General features: G+C 37.7%; 1 protein-coding gene across 2 annotated transcripts in view; it reads left to right on the top strand.

Annotated features, from left to right (window-relative positions):
- LOC134537708 (E3 ubiquitin-protein ligase SMURF1) overlaps positions 1 to 16,150 on the top strand; it is a 45,892-nt gene that overhangs the window by 12,126 nt on the left and 17,616 nt on the right. The window contains exons 5-10 of one of the 2 annotated variants that reach the window (XM_063378438.1): positions 42 to 297; positions 1,129 to 1,290; positions 4,673 to 4,857; positions 6,231 to 6,486; positions 11,413 to 11,743; positions 14,813 to 15,031. In XM_063378438.1, the coding sequence (XP_063234508.1) occupies positions 42 to 297; positions 1,129 to 1,290; positions 4,673 to 4,857; positions 6,231 to 6,486; positions 11,413 to 11,743; positions 14,813 to 15,031 (1,409 nt within the window). Of the gene's footprint in view, positions 1 to 41; positions 298 to 1,125; positions 1,291 to 4,672; positions 4,858 to 6,230; positions 6,487 to 11,412; positions 11,744 to 14,812; positions 15,032 to 16,150 lie in introns of both variants that reach the window. The other variant, XM_063378437.1, reaches the window with a different exon arrangement.

The raw sequence follows: 16,150 nt of genomic DNA on the forward strand, positions 1-16,150 counted from the left end.
GAGAGCAGTATGTGAGGGTGTGCGGGGTGTGTGGGGGACAGACCAGCGGCTGGACCTGTGCAAGGCCAGCCCCGACGACCCGGAGCCGGTGAAGGGGCAGATCATTGTGTCGCTGCTGTCGCGCGACGGCCACGGCGGGGCGGCGGGCGGGGGCCACAACGCCGTGGTGGACCCCCTGGGCGACCTCAGCTGCCCCGAGGACCTGCCGGAGGGCTGGGAGGAGCGGAGGAACGCCGCGGGGAGGCTCTACTACGTCAACCACCACACGCGCACCACCCAGTGGGTGCGGCCCAACAGGTGCGGTGCAGGGCAGTACGATTAACATTCGATCTACCGAAATCAATTGGACGTAGTTATGCATAAAGAAAACCAACCCACATGAAACCTATTCTGAGTATTTTGAAGTTAAAGTCAATTATAAATTGTAATTCTCGTATTGATAACATGATGTGGGCATAATTTTAATGGTCCAGTATAAATACTGATACGTATAATAATAGCAACGACGGTACGATCAACCTTGTACTATTTTAATTATATTTTCAAATAAAATACAACAAAATTGTGGGTTGGTTCCTTTTTGCATAACTATGTCCAATTATAGTAAGTTTTATTATTTTTAAGAAATTTGTATTTATTTAATTATCTAAGGTTATAAATGTCTGTCGGCCGTATTTATTATTTCAGTTGTATTCACTCTTAAAATTTAGATGCTAAACACCGATTTTTATTCCACAAGATAAACTATGTGCATCAGCCAATCACTATTAATAACAAGGCAATCCATTAAATTATGTGCTATGCTCAAATAGAGCCAAAATATTTTATATTAAAAGATATAAAAATTCATTAAGAATTGTAAATGGTACTTTGCGACTAGTTGGTTTTATAGTTATTAATGTGAATTATTTATTGACGAAGTACGGAACCATGTACAAGTGTTTGTAGAAATATGACTCTTTAATTACATGTAATAAGAGTCTTTAAAAAAATTTATATTAAAATTTGATGTTCATATTGGAAAAATTTGATTGCTTGTTTGTAAATTTTAGTCAGTCAAAATAAGTGATGTTCGCACAGGCGTAGTGTTGGGTGTTTGTCAAGTGGAGGATTGCTGACTTGCAGCAGGCTGCACTACAATGGCATCATACCCACGCACAGTCCGCCATCAAGCTCCGGCGTGACGCTGCCGCCGCCCAACGTCCAGAACGGCCACGAATCTCCCGTTGGAGGCACGTCGTCTCCTCCCGATGCCCAAACCACGCGAGACGCCAACCACTCCATCTCGAGGTAGCTGTTCAGCTGTTGGTGTTCCACTGTGAACGGTGGGACGAGATTATATGGCAAATTACGATAAAGCCAAAATAACACTGAAAATCATGTCATTACAACATATATCAAAATAGTAATTAATACACCGTAAACCACCAAAATGCATCAAAAATCAGGAAATTCATTAGCATATTTTGGCGAATTTACGGGCCACGTGGTTTGATTTTATATGTAAAAATGATTTTGAATTCTTTTTTTTTTTTTTAATTTTATATTTTGTATCTCACCTTAAATTGAAAATGTTTGTTATACTGTCTTTCTTTGATCTTAGAAAGTAAGTATAAATGTGATTATAATAAATCGTATGGCTTAAAATTTAGGATAGTTACTATGCTTGGGTTAGATATGTGTTCCAGTGATAATTATGGACATTTATGGATAATTATGGGTAGGGCCACCTGAAAGTGGTGAATAAAAATGAGGTATTTCGTCATTATAAACAGGTAAAGGCGGTATAAAAATTCGTTAAAAAAAACTGAAAAGTGGTGTTAAAAATCGGCAAAAAAAATTACCGGCAAATAATATTTTTTAAAATTATTTTTCCATTGAATTTCCTATACAAATATGCATATATACACTTCATTAACTTTAGAATAGCATATTAAAACTAATCAACTTAGCATTTATATTCAAGCCACTTAATGCATATACCTTGCAATAAATTTTAAAAAATATATACATATATAGGTATATTTATATTGATAATTTATTTAAAATGTACAACAATGTCCCTAGTATGCTTGAAATGGTTGGCTTGAAGTATCAGACTGCAGTTACAAGAATCAAGTCTTTTCGCAGCCGCTCCACACGACTGTCGCAATACTTGCACATCATAATAATTTTACTTCCTTCGTCATAAATAAAAAAAGCCATTACTTTTAAATTCCTTTATACGCTCATGCAAAGTTAAAAATTTTGGCATGTTGAACTAACCAACAATTAATTACTTCCAAGATTTTTTTTTTTTTTTAATTTCAGGACCTAATGTGTTGCATTCATTGTGAATACTGAACATTTCCAGAACGGCGCCATTTTGGAATAGTGGCGATATTGCCTTTTAAAAACATTGTGCTGTATTGGATGGATAACTTACAGTTCAAATAGAAACCACATGCACAACCTGAAATCTTCCGAAGTTAAACGTTATCTTAGGTTAGGTTGGCTTTATTTAAAATACTTAATGACCGTAAAATAAAAATATTTTAATTCTTTAATTATGGTGCTTTTTTACTTGCGATCGGAAAACTTCGGAACTGTTTGTGTGAGCGGCTTTCTACATCTGGATAGACACATCTATACATAGAAAGAGTCTGTGACTCTTTGGTCTAATTTGCAGTATCAACAAAGAAGATGGTGCGTGACTTCGTTAATAAAATATATTACCACAATCGTTTCGACGGATGGTTCTATTGAATTTTTTTCCCGACAGCTCTATACAGTAAAACCTCCATTAACGAATATTCTATTTAACGAAAAACCCCATGCAACGAAATAAAATTTTGGTCCCGCCAAACCGCCATAAGATCAATGCTGTTTTAACCTCTAAATACCGAATTTTATTTGTTCCGAAATAGTGAAATTCCCTTTACAACGAACTGCCACTTTTGAAAAACACGCAAAAATAAACATCTCCTACAAGATATCCACTAATTTTTTTGCATTCACTGCTTAAAAAATACGTGCGTATAACCGTAAAATAATATGCACCATCGCGGAAGACAATAAATAAACAAAGCGATAACACACGTCGTGTATACATGCCACACTTTGTTCAAAATGGCGGGTACATCTAGCGCTAGTGGCGGGAACCTCTCGTACCATCGCTCTGGCAAGACGAACAACTAGTATATTTTGAGTTTCTATGGTTATAGATGCGCACACGCAAATATATTTATCTATGGTGGAGTACAATTTACGTTTTTTCAGTTTTCACTGTTGTTTATTTATTTCCACACGTAGTTGCGGAAATCAACACAGATCTACTGTAAAATGAATGCTAATCCTAAAAAGCGGCGACAGATTGACGTTAAAATAAAATTAGAAATTTTAAATGCTGTTGATGAAGGTGGAAAAAAAAAGTGATATAGCTAAACGTTTCGACATCCCGGCGTCTACACTTTCGACCATATTATCCAACCGGGAACAGATCGAAAACAACGCTTCTCTGGTAGGAACAAATCGAAAACTTGTGAAATTATGTAAAAATGATGATTTGGACATGATACTTTTTGACTGGCTAATGGAGGCTAGGGCATCTAACATCAATATATAATAAAACATCAATACAATAAAAGGCACGCCAGGAAGCACTAGGGATGGGAATTGATAAATTTCCAAGCATCAAATGGTTGGCCATTAAACAAGTGTATTCTATGTACTTTTTCATGTTTAATTCCTCATATTGTATTAAACAGTCAGAAATACAGTTCTAGCCATTTATGTGAAGCTTTATGATGACTAGAAATATATCGTGCGAAACCTCCATTTAACAAACCCCTTTACAACAAACACAACAAATTTTGGTCCCTTGAGATTTGTTAAATAGAGGTTTCACTGTATATACGACAAGTTATCTGAGGTTAGAAAAAATATATTATAAATTGGTAACGTTGCTATGGGGAAAAAATAAACCGTTTGTTTTCCAATCCACATCCCTTACCGCATGAATTTATGAGAATACAAGTTTAATACTCTACTCACATCAGATTTTTAAGGATTGTTGAAATTTCTTGCCATCTTTACATTTATAAAACGTATTGCATATTATTTTCGTAGTAAGGTGGTACAAGTTGGCACTGTCTCTGTTGTGTTGAACACAGGAGTTAATAAAATTTTTTTTGCGTATTTCGCGTGTTTTATCGTGAATTGTCAAAACAAGGCAAATTTCGCGGGAAAATCAGATTTCATGAATATTTCACGTTTTTCGTAGTTTTTTGTGATCGTGAAAATTGCATGGCCCTAATTATGGGCTCTCTCTAGGAATTTAACTGACCAAGGAAATATTTTTTTGCATTAAGTATTTACCTTCGTAATTTCTCCCGGAATGTTTTGATTATACACCTTGTACTTTGTATTATTATTTTTTCTTTTAGTGTTACTGTTTAAACTGTATTGACATTCAATAGTCCATCATGGTAATGGTCCCGAACATCCCGGATGAAAGCCCTCACACTGTTATTGAAGAAGGGAAACTGATGTACTTCGATGGTCAACCATTTTTAATGTTGCGTGTTCACGAAGACACTGTGTAAAATTTTGCTTTGAATCGTGCAGGGTTGTGCACTTCCCGAAGGTTGATTCCGAAAGTGGTGTGACGAGTGTGGCTGGACGGTGCGGGCAGGAATCGCCGGAACTCCCGCGTCCAGGACGAGCCGGCGCCGGGCAGCGGCGGCCGCAGGGACAGCGCGGGCAACCAGGCGTCCTCGCGCAGGCACTCGGCACGGCAGCTGCGCGGGTCGCTGAGCGGGGGAGTGGGTAGCCGCCCGGCCCAGCTGATGCAGCCCGGGGACCTGCCCCCCGGCTACGGTGCGTGCCACGGCCATCCTCCGGCCCCGGTTGTGGAAGGATTGTTGTTGCCGATGTCGCGATCGGTCCTCTTGAGGTTTCGCATCCCCCGATGCATCTGGGACGGGCAAGGTCACTCGCCTCCCGTCGAGGCCGTCTTGGTTTGGTTCCAAGTTGGGTCAAGCCTCGTTTTTTTTTTTATCAAGTGGGACACGTGGTGAATTTTTGTCATGACCAATTTCTAATGGGTTACTCACGTTTTTCCTGCTCGTTCACATCCATCTCAGTCACTCATCGTAGTTTCCAATGATCCCAGTGATGAGATGCTAAGCCCCAATTAATTCAGTCACAATTTGGTTAATTTTTATAAACCGGATTTTGCGAAATAAAATTGTTTAATTCATTTAAAGTTGCAAAAAAAGAATAATAGTTCAAGCAGCATTTTTTTGGTAATTGATTTAAACCTTCATCCTTTGTTAAAGTCATAATTCCCCTATTAGTTTGATAAATCTTGTTGCTGTCCTGTGGACTCTTCTTTTCTATCTATAACTAGCACATCCTTCATCATTACAATTTGCTTTATATGTTCCTGCCTCTGTTTACCTTATTACAGTTCTTGTTCTGTATTTTTCTCTTAATTATTACGTTAAAAAATCTTGGAGTATGTCCAATGAGTGTCTTTTCTTGTCGAAAATCGCCACAAACATTCTCCTTCGCTAATGTCCTGAAGTACATTGTTTATATATCACCCTGTCTACCTACCTTTTTTAAGTTATTCTTCAGAGGTGCATTATTAAAAAAACGAATGAATTTACAATTTGTGTGCACCATGCAACAAAATTTTCACAGAAAAAAAAAGGCTGCAACATACAAATAAAATTAAATATGCTTTTAAATTTAATTTTTTAGTTATTAATTTTTAATACTGGTCCATATCAATAAACACATTTATTTATTTATTTTGAATATTAATGATAGAAACTGTGTAAGTAATTTTCTTCAAGCATATTTTCAAGTAAATTTATTTAAGTATGTCCCTGTATATATAATTTATTGGCATTTTAAATTATTACATTATTTTTGATAAAATTAATCTCAATTATTTTACTAATTTAAATAACTAAGTTTATACACATGTTTATATTAATATTGAATGCTGAGTATTTATTAAAATTTTAATTTGATTGAATTTATAGTTTTCCAACCTGTGTTTATAATACCACTCCAGTCCTCTCATTATTTTGTTTCTATTAGTTATTTGCATGCAAAAATAAAGTTAGTTTTTATTTATTACAAGTAATTTTAACGTCTAATGCCCTCGGGAATTTTGCAACATAGAGAGTACATAAAACATTTTGTAAATGCAACTAATCGAGTTGTTGTGTGTGTTTCAGAGCTTCGTACCACGCAGCAGGGCCAGGTCTATTTCTATCACATCCCCAGCGGGGTGAGCACGTGGCACGACCCCCGCATACCGCGAGACCTCGCCGTGGCGTCGAGCAGCATCCTCTCAGACCTCGGGCCGCTGCCTCCTGGCTGGGAGATGAGGCAGACCATCTCGGGCCGGATATACTTCGTCGACCACAACAACCGCACCACGCAGTTCACGGATCCACGACTTTCCGGGACAGTCATCTCGAACCTGATCAGGTGTGTCTTTGGTCCAGCTCCACTTTTCATTTTTTTTTAAACAAAAATATGAACAAATTCAGCATTACAGTGAAATCTCAATACCTCAAAAAAAACCTAATTTTGAGTAGTGTTGAAAGTACTTTGTACTGAACTTTGCTAAATGCAAACATAAATACGTACTGAAAAGTGAGGTACTTCGTAATAAGATAACAAATGCAAATAACATTTTGGATTAGTTTCATGTGTCATATAATTAGGGATGGGGCAAATCCTGATTTCCTCGAATCCGAATCCTAACTCAAATTTTCGACTGGAATTGCCGAATCTCGAACCCAAACCCGAATCTTTTAACAGATGATGTCCACATATCTAATGTAAGTGAGATGTATTCTGCTTGCACTAAAAGTCCCTTGACTTTATCACATGTAGTTTGGTACATTTCTGGTATAGCCTAAGTGTATATAAAGACAAAAATTTTTTCTTGAGAAATTTCAGTTTTAGTACAGATTAGCGGTTAGGATTTTTTCTATAAATAAGCTAGAGGTCTGCGAGCCTAAGAATTTTACTTTGAGCCGAGCTCGAGCTTTTGTGGTACAGTTACACTTTTGGGAAATTATTTTTATCTTAAACTTAGTATAATGTTTGAATAAAGTATTAAAATGAAGTGGGCTTATAAATTTTGGGTAACTATTTACAGTGTGTGTTTACATTTTGGACTGCTAGAAAAAAATAACATTTTTTTCCATTGAATCTTACCTGTTTCCATTGGTTCATTAGTAACTGATATCATCCAACTAACATAACCAAGTATATATTTGTGTAAATGTAACATATCTTTGGGAAAATTTCATCCTTGTCAATTTTTCTGGAGTCCTTACTGAGCTTCAACAAACTTAGCACCAAAAATCACGTTGTTTGAAAAGTACATTCACATTGTTTCAACATCTGCACTTTTCCTCACAATAATTATGAGATTATCACAGAGTATTAAATTCTGTTCTTTAATCTATCATGCAGAACAATAATTTGTTCTGCACGTTCAGGAGTTAAACTAGCTCTACGATTGGAGATAGTATTTCCAGCAGAAGAGAAGTGTCTCTCGCTGGCAACCTGCTTGGCTGGAAGGCTTTAGTAAAATTGCTTAACCTCAAAATTAGTGTCATAAATATCTGTAACTGGTCATTAAAGTTTAATCAATTGAAAGTAATAAAAATAAAGAGTTTTACTTCATTCAATTTACACTTGCAAAAAAAACATACACACATAAACCTACATGGAAATTAAAGTCTTTTTCAATATCCTGAAGTCTGAAATATGTTTACTCTTGTCATTAAATGTAGAGCTGTATTGAAGAAGCCGATTTTGCCAATATTTAGTTGAATCGGCATTTCTGCCGACTTCCGATACAGTACGCTTGTTAATTTTCGGCCGATATTACTGAAAAACGAAAGAGACTGCCATAACCTAAAAATCCACGAGTACCATTTTCACTTTTCGTAGTAGTACTGCATTCTTTCACATCGCATTATTTCTTAGCAACATGTGCTAACCGTACATATCAAAGTTTAACATCCTTTTTTTTTCAACAATGTTCTTTAATTTAATATGTCATAAATAAATAATACATTACTATCACGGTAAATATACATCTCGGTTGTTACGGTAACTATAGTGCAAATATGGTAGCTATCATGCTTCTGTAGTAATTACAGTAGAATACCGGTACAACGTACCTCATTATAAAGTATATTTCACTTTAACGTATTTTTTTTAAGTCCCCGCCAAAAATCGTATCTTCACCATGCAAAATGGTTTCAGTTTAAAGTATCATATTTTCACTATAACGTATAAATTCTACTCGTAGCGTGGCATTACTACACCAAAATTTACTTAAACTGGTAAATAAATTTCCAGCTAAATGATTAATGTTGTAGAACAAACATACACAAATACCACCACAACGTATTATCTAACCTCTAAACCCTGAAAACAAAGTTACAAACAGTTGCGCGCACTACCATAGATTATACCATACGTAGTATGCGACGTGAGCAACACAACACCATTCGATACATCGAAACATGGAATTTTGAGAGTAGTATTAATTATTTAGACAATAGTGTTATGCTACGCTAATATACTGTTTGACGTCTGTGCCGGGATATTTTATTGTTATTGTTGAGTTTATTTTCAGGTTACGTTATTTAGACACCGCATTGTATTTGTGCTGCAAAATGAGATAAATGGAGATAAAAAGAAACGAAAGCAATTCACGCTTAAGGAAAAAGTGGAAATACTCAGAGAACTAGACAAAGGAAAAAAGCAAGTCGCAGTTGCGAAGACATAATATGAGATAGAACATTTAGTTCAACAGAGCATCATTCAAGCTCAAAAACAAACTGAAATAACACATTTTTTAAAAGTAACTAAACTTAAATTATACATACACACCAATGTTTAAACTGAAGTCAGATGTTGGCTAAAAAATAATGTATCTTACAATATCGCTATTTTTGTATTTTTTAATTTTTTTTTTTCTCTTTGTAAAGATGATATGTATGTATGTTTCAGTACTAAGTACTTTCAGTACTAAGTACAAAAACTTGAGGTCCCTGTAAGTACTTAGTACTGAGATTCCACTGTACGGTATTCTACAAAGAATCTTTAGTTCTTATTATGGTAATTATTTTAAAATAACTATTGGGTTTGTACTGTAGTTATGGTATATCATCCATATTTCTTTGTATGTTGTTGTTCATTTGTCTTTTCTTCATATTTCCGTGCACCATTATTTGAGACAGAAAGTTTCAGAAAAAATTTTAACGGACTTTATATCACACATTTAATGACGTAAATGATGAGACCTCGGGCAATTTAAACGCTTTATACGGAAAAACCTACCATGCGGAACCTCGTAGGCGAGTTTTACTGTATTTTTTTTCTGTAAATAGTAAAAAACCGAATCCTTTGACGAATCCTATATCAGACCCGCCGAATCTTCGAATCCCTAGGATTCGGCGGATTCGGTGGATATTGGATTCGGTCGCCCCATCCCTACATATAATAGATCTTTGGAGTTTCTCATGTTAAGTGATTATCAGAAATAAACCAATTATTATTATTATATTTCTTTTCTGGGTTATTATAAACATAATTTATTTTGCTGTAACTACGTATTATTTTATGTTTATGTTATCTTGTAAGGGTTAAGGTCAATGTTCAGTATCAGATTAAAACCTGTGGAGAAAACAAAATACACGATTTTATGCTGCACTTCAGTAATTCATAATAGTAATATTCTTGATATCTTCCTTAAATAATTAATATGTCTTATATGTAACAGACATACCTGTGAGCCGACAGGCTGTCTCAGGGTTTCCCACTTTCCCTATCCATTTATTGTGGCAGTGCTTTGCCTCATCTCATTCTCTATCGTCTCTAATGATCATGATGATGACGAGACTTGATACTAAGTTGCTTGTTTAATAATGTTGTCCTTACTATTAATTCAGAAATGTTCCTATAAATTTGTTGTGTTAGCTCTCTTAAATTTTTTGTTGTGTCTCAAATTTTCTCATCACTCATCATTAAAGGCAAGATTAAATTGTGAATAGCGATAAAATCAAAATACAGTGGAACCTCGCTACTACGAGAGTTGACAGTGGTGAGAGAAATCCTTGTAACTGCAAGTGCTCATAATAACCGAATATAGAGAATTAAAGTCTAAGATTCTTGAACCTTCCGAAAATGTCTTACTATCTACCCCATATCTTTAAAACGGTGCTGTGTAGTGAAAAAACGCATAGAATTTAAGTTGTAACAAATTAAATTATGATTATAAATGGCCTCTAGGAATTTTTTTGCATGGTAACGGGTGAACCACTGTTGAGCCTAGCTCCAGTGGGAAATGTAAACTGTGGACTTGTTTGTGATTTGTGAACAGACATTTTTAAGTGCGAGTGATTTGCGAACAGACGTTATGTGTGGTGATATAACTAGTGATGTGAATATTAGTAATAAAAAAACAGTACAAACACTAAAATACATTGTTTCATACGGGAACACTATCCACACAAAGAGCACGGAATCTAACAGTGTTACCAAAAACATCATGCAATGTTTATGCTAGAATTTTTTTTTTCTCCAAATTTTGATGCCCTAAAATAACGGTGCAACGATCATGCAATAAAACACAGTATTGTTTTCCTAGACCAAAACAGCAAATTACTTGTTATTTTTTGAGCTTTGAAATTAGGCTTAAATCTTGTCCTTCAGACTCACTCAAAATTTTGAGTACGTATGCATCCCTGATATTTAGTATGTATCAGTTAAAAAAAATTTGAGACTTAAGGGCTCCGCCTATCCGGGCGCACATACGGTGCGCAGAGCTTCAGGAAAAACAACGCGATTTCAAAACTACTCAATATATCCGAGTGGGATCTGCTTACGAAAAGCATTTAAGATTTCGCTGAGGGCCGAAAAGTACTTTTGATTTTGGAATAAGTTATTAAACTGTATTTTTAGAAGAGTTAAAATAGCCAAAACGCATGTTTTCAGAGTAATTTTTAGGCGTAAAACTACCGGAACAGATTCTTGAAAGCACTTAACGGACTTTCATTATCCTTTTATCATCATTTATTGACCATATAATATTACTGTCACCGCTCAAATTTCACAGTTATCCTGTGACGACGAGAAGACTGCGCGCCAGTTCAGAGCCTTGTGTTTAGAGGCTATACTGTGCTGGAACCACCAGAGAGTGTTGCACTTATCATCCCGCCTCACTAACACACATACACCCCTGACGAGGCGGGCCCCTTAACTAAAATACTTGAGTGTTATGATAAATACCCTAATTAATTGCAGGGACAAGGGAATTAAATGACACTATAGCGTAAGAGATTTCGAGCTCTTACTTGGTTTGTTATTTTTGCTCGACTGCAGCCGGAAGCAGATTCCTGCGCCGGCCCCCACCGCCCAGAGGGGCCGGGAGCCGGCGGGAGGGGGCGAGGTTGCCGCGACCAGCCCTTCCTCCTCGTCGCCGTCGTCCAGCTCCGCGACCAGCCCGTCGTCAGGCGGGGAGGGAGGGGAGGGGCGGCCCCGGCCGGTGGTGCGCACCGCGGAGCTGCCCCGGGACCTGCAGGACAGCGAGTCGCTGCCCAAGTACCGGCGGGACCTGGTGGCCAAGCAGCGGGTGCTTCGCGCCGAGCTGCAGGCCCTGCAGCCCCAGAGCGGCCACTGCCGCCTCGAGGTGTCCCGCACCGAGATCTTCGAGGTACCTAGGTGGAAATTATGTACAATCTTAACTGTATGGCCTTCCGCAGCTGTTTTCAAAAACTGATGATGCTCTGTAATTTAATACTTTTAAAAGGGTTTGTGGTTAGAAAACGAGCCAAAATCAGCCGATATATGCATATGCAGCACAAAGGATTCCGTGGATGTAATTGGTCAGAAAATAACATCACAGCACAGACGTACACAGTGGCCTGGCAGTTGCGACAAGGAAAGCAAGCGCACACATTAAACCATCGAGGACAACACTTCGACACACAGATGAACACAGCAATGCTGTATGTTGAAAAAAAAAAAAGTTTTTAAATCTTATCTTATCCACTGGGAGAATCATTCATAGAACATTTGGTGTTCTTCCCCAACAGGGAAGTATTTAGATAATTCAAGAAAAAAAAATGTTTAAGTGTGAATTTTTTTACTAGCTTATTGAAAATTTTGTAATTTTTACCTCCAACTGTTATTTACTCCATTTTAACTACAGTAAAACCTTTTTGTTGCGACCCCATTTATTGCGACCACCTCTCTATTACAACCCGATTTCGAGGAACCGTGAAAAATTGCCGAAAATCCGAAGAAAATCGGACAGAAAATAAGTTTCTTGTGGTGAGTAGTGTGTTACTGCGTTTCTCTTGCCGAGTGCTGTACAGCCATAGGCAGCGCATATCTAAAAATAGATACCACTTCCTGTCGACCGCTGTCAGCGCTTGACAACCCCCATTCCACGTCCCTTTGCCGGCAGGGTGCAGATAAAGGTTTTTGTGGCAACGTGTTTACGACCGCTGTCAGCGCTTAAGCCAGCCCCACACGACACCCATTTCCTCAAGTGAATTCACATCACGCGAGTTCGGCTATGCTAGCCGGCTGGTTGTTATTTTCGTTCAAAACTTGGCGAAGGAACTTGTGTGGATCAGGTAGAAAACATTCGGCTATAAACGAAAGATATAAGAACAATGCTATCCTGAAATGCTGTGACATGTCTTTGGAGTAGATAATCACAGCGACAGACCGACAGGATGCGCTCCCGCCCTTGCCGTCAGCGATGTTTATTTTGACAGATCAAGCAATTATCTTTTCCACGACCCTTCACAGCGTAAAAAAAAGAAAGAAAGAAAAGCACGTTCGAATGCAGATGGAAAAGTAACTATGCAGTAAAATAAATATATTTACGGCCCTGCTAAATTTTTCTATTCAATAAAATTTGATGTATTAGTGATTTTTTTTAGCAGAAACTGCTGTGTGACTAATAAAAAAATTGTATCATAATAACTTAAACTTATAAAGTATTTATTAACGGCGAAGGACAGTCGTATAAGCCCCTAAAAATATTTATTTTACCGAGAATGGACTATACAACCTGGCTTTTGCCGCACGCGGTGTGGGAGGGGAGGAGGATGCTGACAGTTTCTCACGCAGAAGGTGTAAGATAACATGACAACTGAAACGGCTTTTCGTGCGATAGTGGACGCGCCGAGCTCGGCTAGACACTGCCGCGTTGACAGTTAGAGGGGTGGTATCTATTTTTAGCCGTCTTTTGTGTGCCTGCCTGCTTACAGTACATCTCTCGCCAAGATAAAAGTGAACACATAGCGCCCAACAAAGTGTAACAGACTTGTTTTTCAGCCGATTTTACTCAAATTTTCGACTTTCTCTGCTAAAATTTTCACGGTTTCTCAAAAAACGGTCTTATAAACGGAATGAACGCATCAGAGGGGGGTCGCATCGGCGGGATTCTACTGTATTAAAGCCGACACAAAAATACGCTGTGTATTAAAATTTACAGATTTTAATGATCTTTCATTTCATTTTTTTTTTTTAATTTTTTTTTTCTGATTTTCACATTTTGGTCAGAATGTCCAATTTTTTGACGGTTCCCGAGAATGTATTCGTAAAATCACTGTTTCGTTAAATCCGGGGTTCGTGACATAGGGGTTCTAGTGTATTTAACTACGGAAAGCAAAAAACATAAATGTAAATTAACACATATTTTCTTTAGAGGTGGCATGTAGGTTGAAGTGGGTTTAAAGCAAAGCCGTCTAGCATTGTGAGTGACAGCATCCTGCCATTGTACGGCTGGTTAGCGAGTAGTGGTTTGGAAAAGGGGGGGGGGGCGGGTTGAAATGAACTGAAAATTTCGGAAAACATCTATTACGACCCCCCCCCCCCCCCCCCCCCCCTCTATTACGACCCTATTCCTGGGAACCGTGAGGGGTTGTTTCAGAGAGGTTTGACTGTATCATTTTTGCATTATAGATTTTATTACAGTTGTATAAAATTTGTCCACGTGCCAAATTTGATTAATAATTTTCTAAGAAAACACTGCACTCTTGACCTGATTCCATACATCCAGCAGTTTAAACTCGAAACTATTAATGGTGGCATAGAAAATACTTTTTAAGTGTAAATATGAGCTGATTTCGACATTATTTTGTATATTAGCCTTTTTGTTTTAATTTCGCTGTTGTTATACAATTAAATAAGGTTAGCCTCATTTTGTGGTATTTTGCAGTCCTTGAACATTACCGGCCTATATCAATGTATAATTACTAGATTAAAGCTTGCACAAAAAGAAAAAAAAGACTTCTGAAATTTTTTAAATTGGTAACCCCAAATTATTCAATTACAATGTCCCATTTCCCATGGGAAATATATTTTCCGGTTTGAAATTTTCCAGAAACCAAAATTTCTAACCCTCCCAGCTCTACTTTATACATACCTAGTATAGAAGTGTTGATTTTCTAGTGATGAGAACTATATATTTTTGTATTCGAATATAATTGATTAGTTTTTGTGAAATTTTGATTACTAAAACAATTTTATTATGTATCATGTTTGCTCCCCTTAAAAAGTCAGAATTGTATAAAACAAAATGTGCTAGTTTTGAATGTGTGGCTGTCTTTCTGTGGTTCCTGATTTTTTGTTGTTTCAGTGTACCTTAAAGTTTTAACATAGTTGAATTTTTCATATAAGGTTTATGTTGGGTTAGGTAGAGACAATGTTAAGTTTACGCAAGAGTGTAAGTTATTTGAAAATATTTTTTTTCTCCTGTGATCAGGAGTCATATCGCTTGGTGATGAAGATGCGGCCCAAGGACATGCGCAAAAGGCTGATGGTGAAGTTTCGTGGGGAAGAGGGTCTAGACTACGGTGGGGTGGCTCGAGAATGGCTGTACCTGCTGTCTCACGAGATGCTCAACCCACAGTACGGCTTGTTCCAGTACTCGCGGGAGGACAACTATACCTTGCAGATCAATGCAGACAGCAACGTCAACCCAGTGAGTGCAGCTGGAATGTTTTCATCCTTTTTTCCTAACTTTTTTTTCGAACCCAAGTTCTCAATTCAAAGTAAGGTGTGCTGTGTTGTAAGACACAGGACTCTGATTCCATGTGATTTGGGTTTGAATCCTGCTCCATCCATCTTGATTTATAACTTCTATGCTTTCCTGAAATCTTTTCAGGCAAATTCGGGGATGATTTCTTGCAATGGGCCAAGGCCGATTCGTACTCAATATCCCGGTTCTGTGTTGTTGAGTGTCACCTACTGTCTCTAATGACCTTGCTGTCGATACAGTGGCAGCCCTATGGGAGGGGCAATGTAGGAGGGACCCCTCCCCAACCCCCACACACACACTAATTGAAAACCCCTTGAACTAATAAACTGTACAGAGAGAACAACAAATAAGCTACTTCATAGCTTTGATAGTAAAGTTTAAAGTTATCAGAAATGCATTAAATTAGCTTTTTAGGGGCAATTATTTTTCAAAAGTCTATGTGGTGACTGCCACTGTGTTGACAAGACGTTACAGGGCTCCCACATTCTCAAAAGTCAGGGAAGTTGGAGTTGTTCAGGGGAAGTCAGGGAATTTACTTGAAATCCTTAAAAAGTCTTGGGAATTCCCCAGTGATATGTAGTAATTTGAGAGGAAAATTTAATGTCGTGCTGTAATCTGCCGTCACTCGCTCAGTGAAAATATTTTTTTTTTCTTTCAGTTAGTGATTAATTGCATAGTTGTACACAGTGGCATAAATTTGCAGGATTCGCTAGGGTGGCCCGCAGAAATTCCCAGGGGGCTCCATGTGTGTGGTTTTATCTGACACAAGTCATCTCTGGATAGGGTGCTCATATGTTGTATACGTGCCCATACTTTGGCCTACATGTATGCAATAAGCAGAAAACTTTAAAATACACAGAAAGTTTTTCATAAAACACACCTAGTTTTTAGGTTTATGTTTATCAACCCCTTTCACAGTCGCTGTTTTTGCAAGTGCTGGTAGTCCCCCCTCAGTGAGGTGCTTCTTAATTCCAGGGGGGCTCTGGGCCCCTCTGACCCCTCGGGATCTACGCCCATGGTTGTACACATTATAAAATGACATACACAAATTTTTGTTTGAAA

Source organism: Bacillus rossius, chromosome 12, assembly GCF_032445375.1.
Source record: "Bacillus rossius redtenbacheri isolate Brsri chromosome 12, Brsri_v3, whole genome shotgun sequence".
NCBI classification, from domain to species: domain Eukaryota; kingdom Metazoa; phylum Arthropoda; class Insecta; order Phasmatodea; family Bacillidae; genus Bacillus; species Bacillus rossius.